This window comes from Carlito syrichta, unplaced genomic scaffold (assembly GCF_000164805.1).
Source record: "Carlito syrichta isolate Samal-C Ts95f unplaced genomic scaffold, Tarsius_syrichta-2.0.1 Scaffold304512, whole genome shotgun sequence".
In the NCBI taxonomy this organism is placed as follows: domain Eukaryota; kingdom Metazoa; phylum Chordata; class Mammalia; order Primates; family Tarsiidae; genus Carlito; species Carlito syrichta.
The window spans coordinates 4348-23206 of record NW_007248608.1 but is presented as its reverse complement, the minus strand read 5'-3'; the positions used below and the strand labels follow the sequence as shown (position 1 = coordinate 23206).

Genomic DNA, 18859 nt, shown 5'->3' with positions numbered 1-18859 from the left:
CCAGGTTGAATCTTTTTGACTTGAACTGAGAAGATCTCCTTAGATTTTTTTTTTAACCTCCCAGAAGCTGGTTTAATGTCCTTTAGTACAGTGCCTTACATGGAGCCTTATAGACTTGGAGCCAGGGAAGGAAACTAGAACTTAGAACCTGAGGGCATATGTTTGGGTTAGTGATAAAGGTGGGATGCCTACCCAAATCTGGAACAAAATAGCCAGCTTCATAGAGGTTCCCATTGTGCTTCATTGGAAAACACTCTGAAGGTTAGCACAGAGGCTGTCCTTCATCTGTTGGTATATAGCAAGAAGCAAATATTTTAAAGATATTTTTAAAAGTTTAAGACGGAAGTCGGGCTTGGTGGCTCAGCCTGTAATCTCAGAGCTTTGGGAGGCCGAGGTGAGTGGATTGCCTGAGCCCGTGGGTTCGAGACCCTCCCGGGCAACTTGGCAAGAGAGACCTCATCTCTACAGTAAATCAAAAAAATCAGCCGGGCATGGTAGCACATTCCTGTAATTCAAGCTACTCGGAAGGCTGAGGTGGAAAGATCACCAGAGCCCAGCGGGTCGAGGTTGCAGTGGCCGGGAGCGTGCCACGGCACTCCAATCTGGGGAACGGAGTGAGACTCCAACTCAAAAAAATAAAAAATAAAAAAAATAAAAGTTGCCTGGGCTCGGTGGCTCAGCCTATAATCCCGCGCTTTGGGAGGCCGAGGTGAGTGGATTGCCTGAGCCCGCAGGTTCGAGACCCGCCTGGGCAACTTGGCAAGACCTCATCTCTACAATAAATCAAAAGTTAGCCGGGCGTGGTAGCACACGCCTGTAGTTCCAGCTACTTGGAAGGCTGAGTGGAAGGATCGCTAGAGCCCAGCAGGTCAAGGCTGCAGTGGCCGGGAGTGTGCCACTGCACTCCAGTCTGGGTGACAGAATAAGACTTCAACTCAAATAAATAAATAAATAAATAAAAATAAAAGTTTAAGAGGGAAGCAGAGAATTTTTGACTCTGTACCATATGTATAGTCCTAATCATAGCAATATGGAGTGTTTCCAGGAGCCTGTGAGTAATCAGCTAATTAGAACTTAGTACAGAACAGCCATGACATCATGGCGCTGTTCACTTCCCATTACTCTCAACAGCAAAATGGTCTTTCAGTCCTCACTACCTACATTTAGTGTGGTAGGGCTTCTCCACTCATGACAAGGCTAGTCTTAGGTCAGCAGTGTGTTTGAGTCAAGAAAATATGGTTAGTCTGCTCAAAGGTGCGTGGCTTCTGTTTTCCCCATGATCTGTTTGCTGTGTACCAGACAAGTGCCCCGTATATCTAATCGTGATCAGTGAGAGAATGCCAGGATAAGATGGCTTTGTGTGAGGCCTGGCCCTACACTGAGCAGCCAAGACCGAGGATGTTTGTCTCCTGCAGGGCTATGAGCTTTTAGTGGCAGAGCTGGGGTTACTGCCCCTCTGAGCCCGTTTTCTCATCCGCAGAACAAGGATGCTGGTAACACCCCCTACACTGGGTTGTGATGGGCTTCATGTGAGTGCAGTGAAAGCATTTTGTGCAGTGTACATAAATGTTAAAGTATGTGTTGTTTTTAATCTACTGTATTTCCCTTGGGCTTTAATCCTTTGATAGGGTTTGGTGTGTACTAGCTTTCAAATATATTTCCACAAATGCTTCTTTCTCTCCTGTAGTTAAATTTTACAGCTTAGTTTGTCTTTGTAGCACAGGGAGTGAATTACTTCTGGTCATAAGTGACAAATATGAGAATACTGACTTTCTCAAATAGCAAGGAAATGTGACTTCCTTTATAGGATTGCTTCTATAATTGTACTTAAAAACTTGTATTTTTAAAAATGTTTTTTAATGGTATGTCATCAGCTAAAAGCAAGAGTATATGAAAATGTATGTAATTTTAAGGTATTGTTCATGCTTAAAAGTCTTTGGAAACTGTCAAGAATTATGTGTTTAACTCCAGGTTCTCCTGGAATCATGGGTTCAGTTGCTGAAAAGGTTCTTGAGGAGGTCCATTTTATTGTGCTTTGCTGAGCAGAATGCACACAGTAGTAAGTCCAGCTCAATTGCTTGCTTTGTACAGAAATAAGATGTTCAGTCAAGAAAGCAAAATGCCTTAATCACTGAGCACTTATAAAAAGGATTATAACCATCTCTGGGCGTCTAAGACTTTAGAACCATTCCCTATTCCCACCCACATGTGTTCGACTAATATAGCATGCCAGCTCCTAGCACGGCCTATGTATTTTCCTGTTACTACTTTTATCATCAAGGTCCAGGTTTTTCACCCAAGTCATTGTAAGCTCCTGGCAGGTTCCCGTGGCTACCAGTGCTTCCAGCTCACAAATGCACTGTGGGCTCCTTTTGTGTCTGATTCTCCTTTCCCTGTGACCACTGTACCATGAGCAGACCAGCTTGGGGTCTCTCCTACAGCTTGGGGTCTCTCAGTGGTGCTGAGATGACTTTTAAAACCAGTCTCCTCTGTTTCACATTTTAGGGACACCGCGGGTCAGGAAAGATTCCGAACAATCACGACGGCGTACTATAGAGGTGCCATGGTGAGTGTGTGTTGGCTTTGCAACTCCTCAAGTGGGAGTAAACCATGCTTATTTATTTGCCAAGATTACTGAACTCAAGATGGAATCTAGCACAAGGAGGAAAAATGGATTTTTTGATGTGAAAACAAGACTTTTAAAGGATTTTTTGTGGTTAGTAACCATATACCTTGCCAGTGGTCTTCAAAACAGTAATCCAGTGATTCCCTTGTAGATGTTCTAGAACTCCTCTACACATTCTGAGGTGATTGCATATTTCCATGATTTTAACTTTTGTGAATACCTTGTGGCAGTCTTCACAAACCGGAAGTATTGTGACTAAGTATTCATTTCTTGTACTCTCTTGTCCCTCAGCCCTGCCCCCGCCATTCCCCATCTCTCACCACCTTGGCAACATCCACTGCTGATGGCTCACCCTCAGGCATCTCCTTGACCAGCATTCTGCCAGCTGGCCAGATGGTAGCTGAATGATCTGAGACTCTTTAAGACTTAGAATCCGGTGAATCTTGGCCACTTAGTCCTTCTTTGCAGCATCCCTACCTAGCCTTATCCTTATGATCATAGCTTCATCTTTTGGTTATTTTCCATCCTAAGATGCATCATCTATACAGTGGATTTGTCTTGCTTGTTGGCTCTGGGTAGGTCCTATGTGGTGCTGGGAGTACAGTAATGAATACAGCAGCGTGGAAGCAGAGTTATCTTGACCGTGCCTAGAATGCTGGGCCCAGATCAGGGCTTCATCTCTGGTGATTAGGCCTAAGCTAAACACAAGTTGGAGCCTTGAATTATGATGAAGTCCAGCATGCTCAAACAGTCTTTGAAGAATGAACCATTGGGATCATGAAGCCCAACCTGGTAGGTTATTTAGGGTTTCAGCTGCCGTCACATTCAACTCCTTGCATAAAAGACTCTTGTACTCCTGGGTGTGCTGCTAGGGTAGCAGAACTGAAGAAATGATAACTGTCCCCTTGCCTCCCGGAAAATGTGACCTACATCCACAGATACTCTCACTTTATGCTGCCCTTCCTTCCTCTCTCACTGCCACTCACTCTCCAGTATTTGAGCATCACTAGTAATTCATTCCCACAAAAAGATTAGGGATTTCCTTTGAAAGCTGTAGCGTACCACTAACCCTTTAATATGTATGCATTCTCTACACTCCACCCTATAATACTTTTAAGATTGTGAAAGGTCATCATGTCAACAAGCACTGTGCTAGAGTCTGCCACCATGGCAGAATTCTTCAGTCTGTTTCACACACACATCAGCAACATTCATAGGCATAGAAGTGATCCCAATGGACAGTCAAGCTTTAGGGAAAAACAGGATCATATCATTACATTATTAAATTTCTCATAGACTAATACTGTCTTCTGAATTCGTAGGAAACTATTCCTATTGTAGGTATTTACTAGCTATATAAAGTTTTAACTGACATACTTGAATTTGTATTTCTTTTTTTTTTTTTTTTTTTTTGAGTTGGAGTCTCACTATGTCACCTAGGCTGGAGTGCAGTGGCATGCTCCTGGCCACCGCAGCCTCAACCTGCTGGGCTCAGGTGATCCTTCTGCCTCAGCCTTCCAAGCAGCCAGAACTGTAGGCACACTACCACACCCAGCTAATTTTTTTATTTATTGTAGAGACGGGGTCTGACCACATTGCCCAGGCTGGTCTCAAACCCGTGGGCTCAGACAATCCTCTCGCCTCGGCCTCTCAAAGTAGTGGGATTATAGGCTTGAACCACCATGCCCCGCCTTGAATTTGTATCTCTAACTGGTTCATAATATCAGTTAACTTGAAAACATAGGAAATAATCACATGATTTCTGCTATTGAGACCTAAGATATAAATTAATAATAGCTGCCATTTATTGAGTCCAAGCTATGTCCCAGGCTCTTGGTGAAGTTTATAAATAGTATCTCAGTAGATCCTCAAAACCAGTCTAGTGTGGAAGAGGTATTGTCCTCATTCCGCAAATGAGGAAGTGGGGACCAGGGGTAAAATCACATCTCCAAGGTCTCCCAGTTAGTACGTGGTGGAGCCCAAGCCTTCAGAGGTGCAGCCTCTGACTTCAGATTTGCACTCTTTTTTTTTTTGTTTGTTATTCAGTTTTTATTTCTCTGCAATCCAACTAGACGTGGAAGGGAATAAGGAAAATATGGAACCCAAAGAATTGTAGCGAGAGCACAAAGATTATAGGGATACTGCGAGCAAATGGGATGAAGGGGCTACAGAAGGAATGATCTGGTCGTTTAAGAGAAAACAAGTCAAATTTCTTAGAGTTGTCCATAGTCAGCAATGGTGATCTTCTTGCTGGTCTTGCCATTCTTGGACCCAAAGCCCTCCATGGCTTACACAACATTCATGCCCTCTTTTACCTTGCCAAAAACCACATGCTTGCTATCCAACCATTCAGTCTTAGTAGTGCAGATGAAAAACTGGGAACCATTTGTGTTGGGTCCAGCATTTGCCATGGATAAGATGCCAGGACCTGTATGCTTCAAGATGAAGTTCTCATCATCAAATTTCTCCCCACAGATGGACTTGCCGCCAATGCTATTATGGTGTGTAAAGTCACCACCCTGGCACATAAACCCTGGAATAAGTCTGTGAAAGCAGGAACCCTTATAACCAAATCCTTTCTCTCCAGTGCTCAGAGCATGAAAGTTTTCTGCTGTCCTTGGAACTTTGTCTGCAAACAGCTCGAAGGAGACGTGGCCCAAGGGCTCGCCGTCAACGGCGATATTGAAGAATACAGTGGGGTTGACCATGGCTGATGGGAAAAGGCTCAAGGCAGCGATATCTGCAAAGCCAGATTTGTACTCTTAAAACCACACTGTGCTAACAAGTGAAGGGAAACTAGGACAAAAGGTCACGTAAATGATGAAGGTTGTTCATACAGAATAGGAGAGCTACGCCATTATTTGGTTAATTTCAATATTGTAGGCAGCCAAACACTTTGAATCAGGAATTATGCAGAATCCACTTGAATTTTTGTATCTCGATTAAGTATACAAAACAAAATTTACATTTGTAGCCATTTTTTAAGTGCACAGGTCTCCATTTTGATTTTTTTCAAATAAAATTATTAGCCGGGCTCGGTGGCTCAGCCTGTAATCCCGCGCCTTGGGAGGCTGAGGTGAGTGGATTGCCTGAGCCCGCGGGTGCGAGACCCGCCTGGGCAACCTGGCGAGACCTCACCTCTACAATAAGAATCAAAAATTAGCTTGGCGTGGTAGCGCGCGCCTGTAGTTCCAGCTACTTGGAAGGCTGAGGCAGAAGGATCGCCGGAGCCCAGCAGGTCGAGGCTGCCGTGGCCGGGAGCGGCCACACTGCACTCCAGTCTGGGTGACAGAGTGAGACTCCAACTCAAATAAATAAATAAATAAAATAATTTGCATTGAGAGACACTGTCGAATCTCCTTTATAGTATACAGCCAAAATGAAACATTTATATTTGAGGCTGAGAAGAGGGAGGATAGAGGAGAATGTTGTTTGCCATTTGACCAATCATATTTTTTTTCTCATTGCACAAAGGATACAGATAGTGTGGAGAACTTTGAAAATTGCCAGAAATCATCTAAAATCTCACCACTCTGAGACAGACTCTCTGTTAGTGTTTCATTTCTGGTATTCTTTGGCCTATGTGTATGTGTGTGTTTTATATGATTTATGTTTATTTACATTTATATTTTATATTTACTTACAAAGTTGGAGGCCAGACCCGGAAGGACTCTGCCTTTCATACTAAGGAGTTGTAATTTAATCATAATGCAGTGGAGAGGTACTAAAGGATTTTGAGCAGTGAGGTGGTAGCTCTCGTACCCCTGTGGACAGTGGGTCAGAGGAGGTTTCGAATGCAAACAGGGAGGCCAGTCACGATTGTGGCAGTAATCCAGGAAAGATAAATGAATGAGACTCTGAGTAAGCCATGAGAGGGTCAGGTTCTGGGATACTGAGGTCGTTAGGTCTGCGGGACTCAGTGACTGATGGCTGTGGAAGGGAAGGTAGCTCCTGCTGTTTGCTTGGGCTGGCTGCTGGGTTATTTGCCCTTTACCAGAATGGTGATACAAACAGAGTAGAAGAGATGGAGGCAACAGACAGTCTCATGTTTTGGTCAGTTGGGTTTGCAGCAGCTGCAGGGACAACTCGCAGCCACCGTCCGGACGGTGGACTCTAAAGCACATCAGGCCCCCGGCTTTGCTCCCCAGCCTCATCTTGTATCCTTGTCCCATTACTGTGCAAGGGTACTGCGCCCCCTTGCCAAGCTGACTTTCTTTCACTCACTGGGCTCTGAGCCTTCGATGACAGCAAGGTGTTTCTAATGTTTCTGCTATTTGCCAGGATTCACTCCGTCCTAACCCCTTTGCCTTGTTGAAGTCTGGTCAGTCCTGAGGCTTTGACTTTAAGGTCATGTCCTCTTGGAAGCCTTCCTGAACACTAGACTACATCCCTAGCACATGTGCTCAGAGTTCCTCGTGCTTCATTAGAGCATTTGTTAAATTATAATTAATGTATGATTATTGGTTCATTGTTTTCTTTGCTAGCCATCCAATGGGAGGAATGGACATTGTCTGTCTTGTTCATTGTTGGTCGCACATGGTATAGTACCAGGCACACAGTAGATGCTCACTAAATATGTGGTGAATAGATGGACAGGTGAGTGTATCTAGCACTTAGTACAGAAGTGTAGTCTGGGAATATAGACTTTGGAACAGTTAGTATACAAGTTTTAGTTCAAACATTTGGGAAGGTAAACATTTTAGAAATATCAGATATGGGGTCCTTAAAAATGTGACAACAATGCCTTTTTATTAAACCAGTATAACAAATGCATTATATTCTAAGTGTCTGTGGGTTCCTTAGATAAACAGTGATATTTTGATCAGCCTATATATAAAAAGAAATAATTTTAAAGCAATGCTATCTCAGTCTTCGTAGAGGAGTAGAAAGCAAGACAGTTTCAACTCAGAATAGACAAGTGCACAGTGGAAGTGATTACCCCTTACTCTCAATGGTATCTCTGTTCTGACTTAAACACTCTTTCAGCTCCAAGTGGTGCCGATTGTTATCACATTAGGTCAGGTAGAAAGGGTATATCACCATTACCACAATAACTTATTCATTACAGGTTAACAGTGGAAAGGTTAACAAAGTTTTTATTTATTTACATGGTGAGACAGTAGAAGATTTATTTATGTTCCTCTATTTTTCAAATGTCTTACGAGCCCCTTTGTAAAGACAAAAAGTCTTCTGGAGGATAGGAGTACCTTGACGTTATACAACTTTAAATATAAATAAATGTTTATATCAACCTATGTGCATTTCTATTTTAAATAACTCAGAATCTAGAATATCTTCTCCACTGGGTCACTCAGTACCATACTAGATAATGATCTTTTTTTTTCCTCCTGTAGGGAATTATGCTGGTCTATGACATCACAAATGAAAAATCCTTTGACAATATTAAAAACTGGATAAGAAACATTGAAGAGGTATGTACAGAGGAGAGTGATGGTCCTGGAGAGGAGCAGTGCTGGGTGCTGAGAGGCAGCTGGCAAGCGGGACATGGCAGGTTGGGCCCTCTCTCAGGGCGTCAGTGAAGGACTAGATCTCTGGTGCTGCCTGTCAGCGACTGCACGCAAACAGGGGAGCCCTTTTTTCACAGAATTTTAAGTTCGGGCCAGATTTGGGAAATAATTTGAGTCCCCATTTTACGCCTGAAGGACTGAAGACCAGAAAGAAGTGACTTGCCTGTGCTCATAAAGCCTTTAAAAAGGAAAGCTGGCTGGCTGGGCACGGTGGCTCAAACCTGTAATCCCAGCACTTTGGGAGGCCGAGGTGAGAGGATTGCCTGAGCCCACAGGTTTGAGACCAGCCTGGGCAACTTCCCAAGACCTCATCTCTTCAATAAATCAAAAAATAAGCCGGGCGTGGGAGCATGCACCTGTAGTTCCGGCTACTTGGAAGGCTGAGGTGGAAGGATCGTGTAAGTCCAGCTGGTCTCTACTGTGGTGGCGGTGAGTCTGCCACTGCACTCCAGCCTGGGCGACAGAGTGAGACTCCAACTCAAAAAAAAAAAAAAAAAGCCGATCATGAGCAGTGGCCCACGCCTATAATTCTAGCACACTGGGAAGCCAAAATGGGAGGATCACTTGAGCCCAGGAGTTTGAGACTAGCCTGGGCAGCATAGCGAGACCTTGTCTCTACCAAAAAAAAAATTATCTGGGCATGTTGGCACTCACCTTTGTTCCCAGCTACTCGGGAGGCTATGGCGGAAGGATCGCCTGAGCCCAGGAGGTCAAGGCTGTAGTGAGCTGTGATTGTGCCACTGCATTTTAGCCTGGGCGACAGAGTGAGACCCTGACACACACACACACACGCACGCACGCACGCACGCACACACACAAAAGGAAAGCCAGGATTAAAGCATCTAGTTATCCGATTCCTGGATTCTATCTATTATGCTGTTTGACTAGCAAAAATGTATCTTTACTTTGGCAACTTTTTCCTTTCTAACATTTTTGTCTTAGATAATTGAAATTTGTTGTAATTCCAGGATAACTGGTATTAGGATTTTATGTCTTTGTGTTTCAGAAAGAAATCTGAATTTATATTTAAAATAGTTCAGAATCCAGAATACTTTCTACTCTGGGTCACTCAAACAAATATTTGGAGTTTTGTCATTAGGTAGCCAATGACAAAATTTGTGTCTATTCATGTGTGAAAAAAGACGTGAGAATGACTGAAAAAGGTTTACACAGGCTCGGGGAGGCTTATGCTGCAGCTCTACCCCTCCTCCCATCCTTAAACTTTTCTCTGAATCAGGCCTTGTGTTGAGTGAAAGATTATTTGTCTTTTTATTAAAGTCACGGATGTGTTTCTGACAGGTTAGGATTTGCCTATTGAAAAGCGGATTTTTCTCAGGCTGTTTTTGTAGCATACCATTTTCTCCCTGCAGCATGCCTCTTCAGATGTTGAAAGAATGATCCTGGGAAACAAATGCGATATGAATGACAAAAGACAAGTGTCAAAAGAAAGAGGAGAGAAGGTAAATTTGAACTGAATGGATAAAGGTTGGACTCTGCTCACATTAAGCATGTATTTTTTTAGTGTTATTTAGTTATTGATTTAAGTTTGAAATATCTATGTTTTAATCCTTTAAAATGGGACATCAACAACAAAGAGATGTAATCCATACTTGAATGATGTGAATTAGTATTCGAGATCCAGCTCCGCATGCTGTGTGGTCATGACTCATTCCTAAAGAATTTGCTAATGTTTTCTGGGAGATTCAAATTGGTCCTTTCTACGACTCCTGCAGTTTATAATTCAGGCTATTTCTTCCAGATCTGTGTGAAAATACCCACTTTTGAAGTTAATTCATTTTTTTTGGAAAAAAGTTATAAGATAAGTGAAGTTTCAGCAGCGATCATTTTTCAATTCTTTTTTTCCCTAAGAATATTTTACTACACATTAGCTTTCGGTTGCTATGGGTAAACTCCTTGTAACTGATCAAGCTATGGATGTCATTTATATAGGCATATCTTTATTATGTGTCTTGTAAAGCAAAAGAGTTTATTTTGTTGACATACTTCTGTGGCATTTTCTAAGTTGATCTGGAGGCTTCACTTTTATGTCTTAGAGTTGTACTTTTGCCTTTTAAAAAATTATATATGCAAAATACAGTTTGCTTTTCAGTCTGACTGCAGACTTCTTCCCCTAAAAACATTCACTGAGTTTTAGTGTTCTAAATGAACTTGGAACTCTTTGGGGGTAGATGGAAATGTGGAAGATTTTATAATTTGTTTCAATAAATAGAAATCAAAGCAATGGATACCTCAGTATTTAAGCTTTTTTTCCTTTATGGATCAATTTATTAAAAGTAATTACAAGTCAGTATAGGAACTGTTGGAGAATTGTACTTTTTGAGCAGATAAAAGGGGTAAGTGGGCCAGGCACGGTGGCTCAAGCCTACAATCCCAGCACTTTGGGAGGCCGAGGCGAGAGGATTTTCTGAGCCCAGGGGTTCAAGACCAGCCTGGGCAACTTGGTGAGACCTCTCACTACAATAAATCAAGAAAAATTAGCCAGGCATGGTGGCACACACCTGTAGTTCCAGCCTCTTGGAAGGCTGAGGCGGAGGAATCACCTGAGCCCAGCAGATGGAGGCTGTGGTGGCCAGGAGCGAGTCACTGCACTCCAGCCTGGGCGACAGTGAGACTCTGACTCAAAAAAAAAAAGGAGTGAGTGAATCCCAAGTTACTGGTAGAGGTGGGAACTTACAGTTTTTCTTGTAAGTATATTAGAGAACTTCTAGTAGAAAAAAGAAAAAGACTTAAATTGTGTTTTAAATGGAAGTTGTACAGTGTTTCTTATGATGATTAGGTTAAATTATTAGACTCCATATACAGTAGAAGAAAGCAAAGGGATATGAGAACCGCAGGAGTTCTGAAGTAGATCCCTTACCTTTGAGACTTTGAAAAACCTAAAAAAATATAAATGCTTTCTATGTCCAAGCACCTTTCGCTAAATTTGAATGTTTCTTTTACCTTTCAGCTAGCAATTGACTACGGGATTAAATTCTTGGAGACGAGTGCAAAATCCAGTACAAATGTAGAAGAGGTAAGAAGAGAATGTGTGGTGACTTGTTAAGGAACGTCACTCGTGCTGAGGGCCGTGTTCCAGCAGCTCCCAAAGCCTTGGTATTTTCTGACCTAGTGAATACCTTTTGTCGTCCACCCTCTACTTTGTGCATTTTGTGCTTCTAACTTGCATGTGGACTCTGGTTGTTAAATTTCTAGCACCCGACTTCCATATGGGTGATATTAGGTTGCTCAGCTGAGATTCATGGAGCAGAATATTGAAATTCAGTTGTACCCTTTGTTTCAGAAACTGGGAATTTGGGTCTAGAAGAATTAATTTCATGTCTGTATTCTCTCAAGAGCAAACTAAACTGTTAGTTGATTGGACAGAGTCCCTTAGTGTTCACACTTGAAGTGGATTAAGCAAAATACATTGTAACACAATGGCATTTAGTAGAAATAAGCAAGTGTGTTTATTAGAGGGTAGCTTTAATCAATTTTCATTAAGTTAGCTGTTGAGGAAAACCAAATCATCTAAAGTCTTCTAAGAGTAGGTTTCCTTCACCAAGGACAGAATTGTTGATGATATTCCCTTTTTAAGAAAGCATTTCTTCAACTGATCATAAAAATAATACATGTAATACGTATTAATATATGTAATTCATTTAATAATGCTGATGACCTTGTAAACATTTAATTTCTTAGGTTACTTACTATTCATCATAACATGACAGCAAAAATAAAAACTTAAATAACTTCATTAGCCAGTAAACACCAATCAGAACTTTGCTTTTGTTTAAAATAACATATTTTGAAGTTGGCTAACGAGTGTAAGGAAACAGGAAGCCTCTACTGATTTATTTACACAAGGTAGATAAGCAGAAAAATGCTTCACTCTGCTTGCCACAAAAGGATTTCCCTCCATCAGAAATAATTCATTTTAAAAATGGGCAAAAGATCTGAATAGACATTTCACCAAAGAAGACATGTAAATACCCAACAGGTATATGAAAACATGTTCAACATTATGCATCATCAGAGAGATGCAACCAACACCCCGGTTAAAATGGCTTTTATCAAAAAGGCAGTAATAAATGCTGGCATAGACCGGGCTCGGTGGCTCAGCCTGTAATCCCAGCACTTTGGGAGGCCAAGGTGAGTGAATTGCCTGAGCCCGCGGGTTCGAGACCCGCCCGGGCAACTTGGTGAGACCTCGTCTCTATAATAAATAAAAAATGAACCGGGCGTGGTAGCATGCACCTGTAGTTCCAACTACTTGAAAGGCTGAGGCGGAAGGGTCGCCGGAGCCCAGCAGTTCAAGGCTCTGGTGTTCGGGAGCATGCCACTGCACTCCAGTCTGGGTGACAGTGAGACTCCAACTCAAAAAAAAAAAAAAAAGATTGAGATGGGCTTATTTAGACACTTCGACTCACAATGACTAGTGTGACAGTGAGACACTGACAATCAGTAATAAGAGTAGTTACCATCTTATTTCCATTTGACTGGATGGGAAATCACTTTTTTCCTTAACAGTTTTTTGGGGATTAGGCATGGTTGGGAACAAAGAAGCTGGCATAACAGTGGGTTTAACATGGAGACAACTGAAGACAGTTCTTGGCTCTTTAGAAACAAAAGAGCTGGGCTCAATGGCTCAGCCTGTAATCCCATGCCTTTGGGAGGCTGAGGTGAGTGAATTGCCTGAGCCCGCAAGTTCGAGACCCTCCTGGACAACTTGGTGAGACCTCAGCTCTACAATAAATTAAAAATTAGCCGGGCGTGGTAGCGCACGCCTGTAGTTCCAGCTACTTGGAAGGCTGAGGCGGAAGGATCACCAGAGCCCAGCAGGTTAAGGCTGCGGTGGCCAGGAGCAGCCACTGCACTCCAGTCTGGGCAACAGAGTGAGACTCCAACTCAAAAGAAAAAAAAAAAAAAAGAAAAGAAAGTGATGATAGGTTTAAAAAGTATTTGGTTTATATCAAGAGATTCTGTGGAGAGAGTATCACTGAGATTCATTAGATTTGTCCTGCATCCATCTGAACTGATTTCACAGTGGGGAATTTAACTGAGGTCTGGGAACTGTGGGAATTTTGGAACATTAAGACACAGAAGATAGCCTGGTGTGGTGACTCAAGCTTGTAATCCCAGCACTTTGGGAGGCTGAGGTGAGAGGATTGCCTGAGCCCAGGGGTTCGAGACCAGCCTGGGCAACTTGGTGAGACCGCCGCTCTACAATATACCAAAAAAATTGGCCAGGCATGGTAGCGCATGCCTGTGATTCCAACTACTCAGAAGGCTGAGGCAGAAGGATCACCTGAGCCCAGCAGGTCGATACTGAGGTGGCCATGAGCATGCCACTGCAATCTAGCCTAGGTGACAGAGTGAGACTCTGACTCAAAAAAAAAAAACAGAAGATTATGCATACTCAGGTACAAGAGTGAGAGCAATTGAAAGAGGGGGTCAGAAATAAAAAGCAGAGATTTTTCTGAAGGCAGATTTTAGAGCTTATAGGGTAATACAGAATCATTCATTCACTCATTAAGAAGATGTTCAGTATCTCCTAGACCTCCTCTCTGCTCTGTTCTCTGAATGTGGTATGGACTATTCTGGGTGGACTGAGGAAGCTACTCAGAACTCAACATGTGTTATATTGTGACAGATATTGCATGAAGGAAATATTTGATGAATGAATGACAGTTTGATAACACCAGAAAATGTTTATGATATAATTGAAAGAAACATGCAGCACATGTGCAGACTATGATTATAATTATGTTATTTTCTCAATTTAAAACTTTAAAGTGACACATTTTGATGAAAAAATGAAAAAAATCTATATTTCTATTTTAAAATAAGCCAGGTGTGGTGACTTGTACCTATGGTCCCATCTACTCAGGAGTCTGAGACAGGAGAATTGCTTGAGCCCAGGAGTTGGAGTCCAGCCTCAGCAATATAGCAAGACTCTGTCTCTTGAAAAAAGAAAGAAACCTATATATACCTAATGATATAGTAATGAAAATTTTTGTTTTACTTATAGGCATTTTTTACACTTGCACGAGATATAATGACAAAACTCAACAGAAAAATGGTTTGTATCACTTCTAATTTTTATTTCCATTGTGGGTTTCTTTTTGGCATTTGATTAAAAAGATAGGCCTGATTATAACATAGCCACATTAAACTCATTTTTTTCCTGACTCGGGTACTCCTTTGGGTGAACTCTGATTCGTATTTCTGTTTGTTTAGGATCCTTATTTCTGAACTGCATTTGTCTCAGTTCTTTCATTTGGCTCTATAAGGTCTTTAGCTGAATTTTGATAAGAATAATGAACATAGCCGGGCTCGGTGGCTCAGCCTGTAATCCCGCGCCTTTGGGAGGCTGAGGTGAGTGGATTGCCTGAGCCCGCGGGTTCGAGACCCGCCTGGGCAGTGAGACCTCATCTCTACAATAAATCAAAAAATCAGCCGGGCGTGGTAGCACATGCCTGTAATTCCAGCTACTTGGAAGGCTGAGGCGGAAGGATCGCTGGAGCCCAGCAGGCGAGGTTGCGGTGGCCGGGAGCGGCCACTGCACTCCAGTCTGGGCGACAGAGTGAGACTCCAACTCAAAAAAAAAAAACAAAAACAAAAACAAAAAAAGAATAATGAACATAATAATGACACAACTTAGATTTTTGCCATAAAGTTATCTGGTGTAGTTTTCATGTGGCTGATGTTTAATGTATATAACTGTAACCTTGAAGTTGCTAAAGTTTGCTTAAATTCAAAACTCTCCCAGTGATGAGTCATTAGGACTGCCTTGAAAGCGTGTTCTAACCCGAGTCCTGAACATACTTGTATACCTTATACTACCAACTTTTTAGCCTCGAACAGAACTGTCTAGGCCAGTGTCTTAACATTGTTTCCATCATTACCTCTGAAATTTTACATTCCATTGGTTATAATTTCTTTGAACTGGAAACCAGAGCTTCCTATGTAATATGTGATTCATACAAAAAATGCTATCCTGAGGGCATTTTTCTCTTTTAGAGCCACCATTTCCAAAGAAAAAGACAGCATTGGTCCCTAACTAGTTCCCTTTCTAATAAAACACTCTAGTGAATACACATTACACGTGGTGGGTTTGTTCTTTTTATTTTTTCAGTAACTGAGGTCAAACCGTGAAACTTTTACTTCCTTGGCAACTTTATCTTTTACTTTTTAGAATGACAGCAATTCGGCAGGGGCAGGTGGACCAGTGAAAATAACAGAAAACCGATCAAAGAAGACCAGTTTCTTCCGTTGCTCACTACTTTGATGAACTCTTCCCGAGAGACTGCAGCACACCTAGTGGGCCCTTTCCTGCTTCTCTGAAAGCACAGGTCACCCAGCCTCAGAGTCACACTGCCCGGGCTGCTGCTGAGAGCACCGCTGAACTTAGACCTCTCAACACAGAATGCCGAGTGGATTCCAGCCTCACGGCCTAGCAGAAGAACAGGCTCCTCCTTTCAAACATGGAAGCGATGACGTGGAGACACATGCAGGACCTAACTTGTTTTTTCTTTGTTTTATTGCCTGCCGCAGAAGCTGCTATCTTTCTTTTTCACTTTGCACATCAGTGTTAGCCTTTCCCGATTACAGCACAGTCTCAGACTCACGTTTGCACACTTTTGTGTCATGAAGTTCGAAACAAATTTGTACGTTTGGGGGTGTTGAAAGAGAGCAGAACATTTAGAGCAGAGGTTAATATGCTCAGATTAATATACTAAAATGAAGACTGTTTGGTTCACATGGCCAAATGTTTCTGCATTGGGAGCATTTACGTAAGGGCTTAGATGTGTGTTTTCTTAAATAAGAATCACTAAATTCATTTTGAAAATGTATTAAAATGCCCACCTGTTCATCAGAAGCCACAGTTTCCTTTTTCAGATTGTTCAGAGCATTGTCTCATTTCTGAACTTTTCACCAGTGAATCTGGTTAGCTAACTGAATCACTTTTGAAATTACCTCTGCCTAATCTGCATTTGAAAATCACCATAATCTCACTTTTCCTGGGGTTTTCTTTTGCTCATATTTTCCATGTTTGACTTACTGTCATTATTCAGTTACCTAAAACTAATAACATACTTGAACATTGTTGTCTGTCTCTATTTGTGAACTTTTTTAGTTGAAATTTGACATTGGCAGAGAGATAGACCATTAAGGGTTTCATTTAGGCATACAACTGTAGTTCTGTCACATAAAGATATGTAATATATTTTTTCCTAGGTTCACCCCTTAGCTTGCTGACGTAGTCTCAGTACCCAATTCCTACCATAATCCCTGTCTGCAAAAGCTAACAAAGGTTAGATTTAGATTTCAGTTTGCAGAAAGCTTACCTATAGAGAGAAAGATGAGCTTATTGATATAAATTTAATTGAGATAGCTCTAGGTAATGATGAAAATAATGATTTTTGGTCCTGTTTTTGTTGGGGGGGTTAAAAATAAAAGTACTTAGACCTAGTGCAGCCTCTAGGAAAAGTCTTGCCTTTTCATTAGAGAAAACGTGAGCAAGCTTTAAGTTTTAAAACAGCTGTTGTTGAATGTGTAGAATCCAGATCCATCTGTTTAGGTTCATTGTTACAGAACTTAGTCTAGTTATTTGTGTCATGAAGTTCTAGACAACTTTGTACTAAGACCAACCAAAAGTTTAGTTGCCTTTCTCACCAAACACTGGTACTGGTATACCTTGTTGATGAGACCATCATAGAAGAAAAAATGATATTTAATGTTAACTTATGTGCCAAATTCAGATCACTGTCATTGCAGTTATTCCAGCCTTCAGAGTCGTAACACAGAAGGGTGGGGATAATCAGAGGTGATTAGGAAAGTGAATTGTGTTCAGAATGACTTTTCCAGGCGTGCCTATTTTGCTTCAAAAGCTACTGGCATGATCAATAGTTAAGAACAGGAGATGGACGTGGCAATGAATTGCTCACTACCACAGAGGATTCCACTTGAAATTAGATTAGGTTGTTAGAGTGCGTGGACCAACCTTTCCACTTTGAAAACTTAGATACAATTTAGCAGCTACAAATATACCAGAGCTGCTTTTGATGCATACACTTAACTTACTGTTGACATATTTCAGCCTCCTTAATTTTCTTTTTGTAATTACCTATAGTAGGCTTCAAAGTCACCCATTGCTGTCCCACTATAATCAGTAGTTTTGTGATTGAAAGTTGATTGTAATTCTGCTATCTTCAAGTTAGATACATTTTCTAAAAGAAAAAATAATTTCTTAGAAACATCTTGTATTCACTAATTTTCTGGAAAACAATCCGAGCAGTTAAGTTTTCTGGATGGTAACAAAGTATCTCTAAAAGGCAAGTGCCATGACACCATGTATGAATGTAATCCTCTTAGCAATTTACCTCTGACTATTTGGTGTCTTAACACTTTGGTTTATATCTCAGGGGTTGTCTGCAAACCAAAACTGACATATTATGTGGTTAGCTTTTATTTTTTAACAGAATGCTTTGCTTTTGTTCTATTTCTTCTTTCTTCTTTTGTCTTCTATGGGTTAATAACTAGTCTCCATGAACTTCTCTTTGAAAGAGCCTGTAAATATTAAATGAGTCTTAAAAGTGCTCTTTGAAGTAGCAGCAAATTGGGAGTATATGCTCTGTTATATAGAAATAAATTGTCCTTGCTATTTTCTTACATTTAGCTTTGCTAAATTGTATATAAATTGAGCTAAGACCATAGGAAATTCACTTTCTGCATGGTAAAATGACCCAATAAATATTCCACTTTGCTTAATAATGTACATATAGTGCATTATTTTTTCTATTTGTAGATGAATTTAGTGACAGATAGTTGTCTGTTCCCTGCTGAAACTGAAGAAATCTAGTTTTTTGTGAACATTTTTGTGGTCTTATGAATAAGGTACATGAAGATTTTTGCAGCAGTATTAGTGGTTCAGTGGCTGCACTTTATTATCAATGTGCTAATTTTTGACAATGATTGGACTAGACCTTTTCAAATAAAGTCTGAGGGGCATCAGACAGTGAAAATGTGCTGTAACTAGGTAGCATGTAAACCAGTTGATTGTAAAATGTTTCACTGGGAACTTATTTTAGCTATATTTTACTTCAGACAGATTATAATAAAATAATCTACCTGGGCATCAGTTAGTAGATGCAGCAGAATTTCTTACTATTTACATGAACATTTTGTGTGGTCTTTGTTAAAAATTTTCAGAAGACTGTACTCTTTACTTTGAAGGACTATTTCTAAATTATACCTCATTTAGCTAACTAGTATTCTAATATCTGGTTTAAAAAAAAAGTGAGCCAGCCTTTAAGCATCTAACAAAACTTAGATTATATGTTTTGTTTTGAACTGAAGAGATCATTGGGAAAGGTAGTGGACATCTTAGTTTAGAATAGAGCATACATGTCATATCCAGTAGCATAAAAAAGTATCGTCTCCCTGTCTCCATTAATAAATTTAGCTGTGCAATACGTTTTTGCAGAAGTTTCTAAGTAAGAGATTATAACTCCATTTTGCAGGTTCTGAATGCTGAGAGTCTGTATAATAAGGCTTATAGAGTTACCCTGTGATCAGTAAGTGATACATGTAAGCAGACATTCTTTTCAAGTTTATGACTTAGATTCCTTTACAAATTTAGTTCTTAATCTTTAAATATGAGCTTCTAAGCTTAAATTTTTAAAACTGTATTTCATTATGTTGG

General features: G+C 40.9%; 1 protein-coding gene and 1 pseudogene across 2 annotated transcripts in view; one reads left to right on the top strand and one right to left on the bottom strand.

Annotated features, from left to right (window-relative positions):
* LOC103262463 (ras-related protein Rab-8B) overlaps positions 1-18292 on the top strand; it is a 39810-nt gene extending 21518 nt beyond the window's left edge. The window contains exons 4-9 of the mRNA XM_021713377.1: positions 2506-2566; positions 7981-8058; positions 9525-9614; positions 11123-11188; positions 14183-14233; positions 15350-18292. Of these exons, the coding sequence (XP_021569052.1) occupies positions 2506-2566; positions 7981-8058; positions 9525-9614; positions 11123-11188; positions 14183-14233; positions 15350-15442 (439 nt within the window). The 3' untranslated portion in view covers positions 15443-18292. The remainder of the gene's footprint in view (positions 1-2505; positions 2567-7980; positions 8059-9524; positions 9615-11122; positions 11189-14182; positions 14234-15349) is intronic.
* LOC110595809 lies at positions 4815-5334 on the bottom strand (annotated as a pseudogene). The gene has a single exon (XR_002482081.1). The product of XR_002482081.1 is annotated as a peptidyl-prolyl cis-trans isomerase A pseudogene (transcript).
* Positions 18293-18859: the final 567 nt, after the last annotated feature.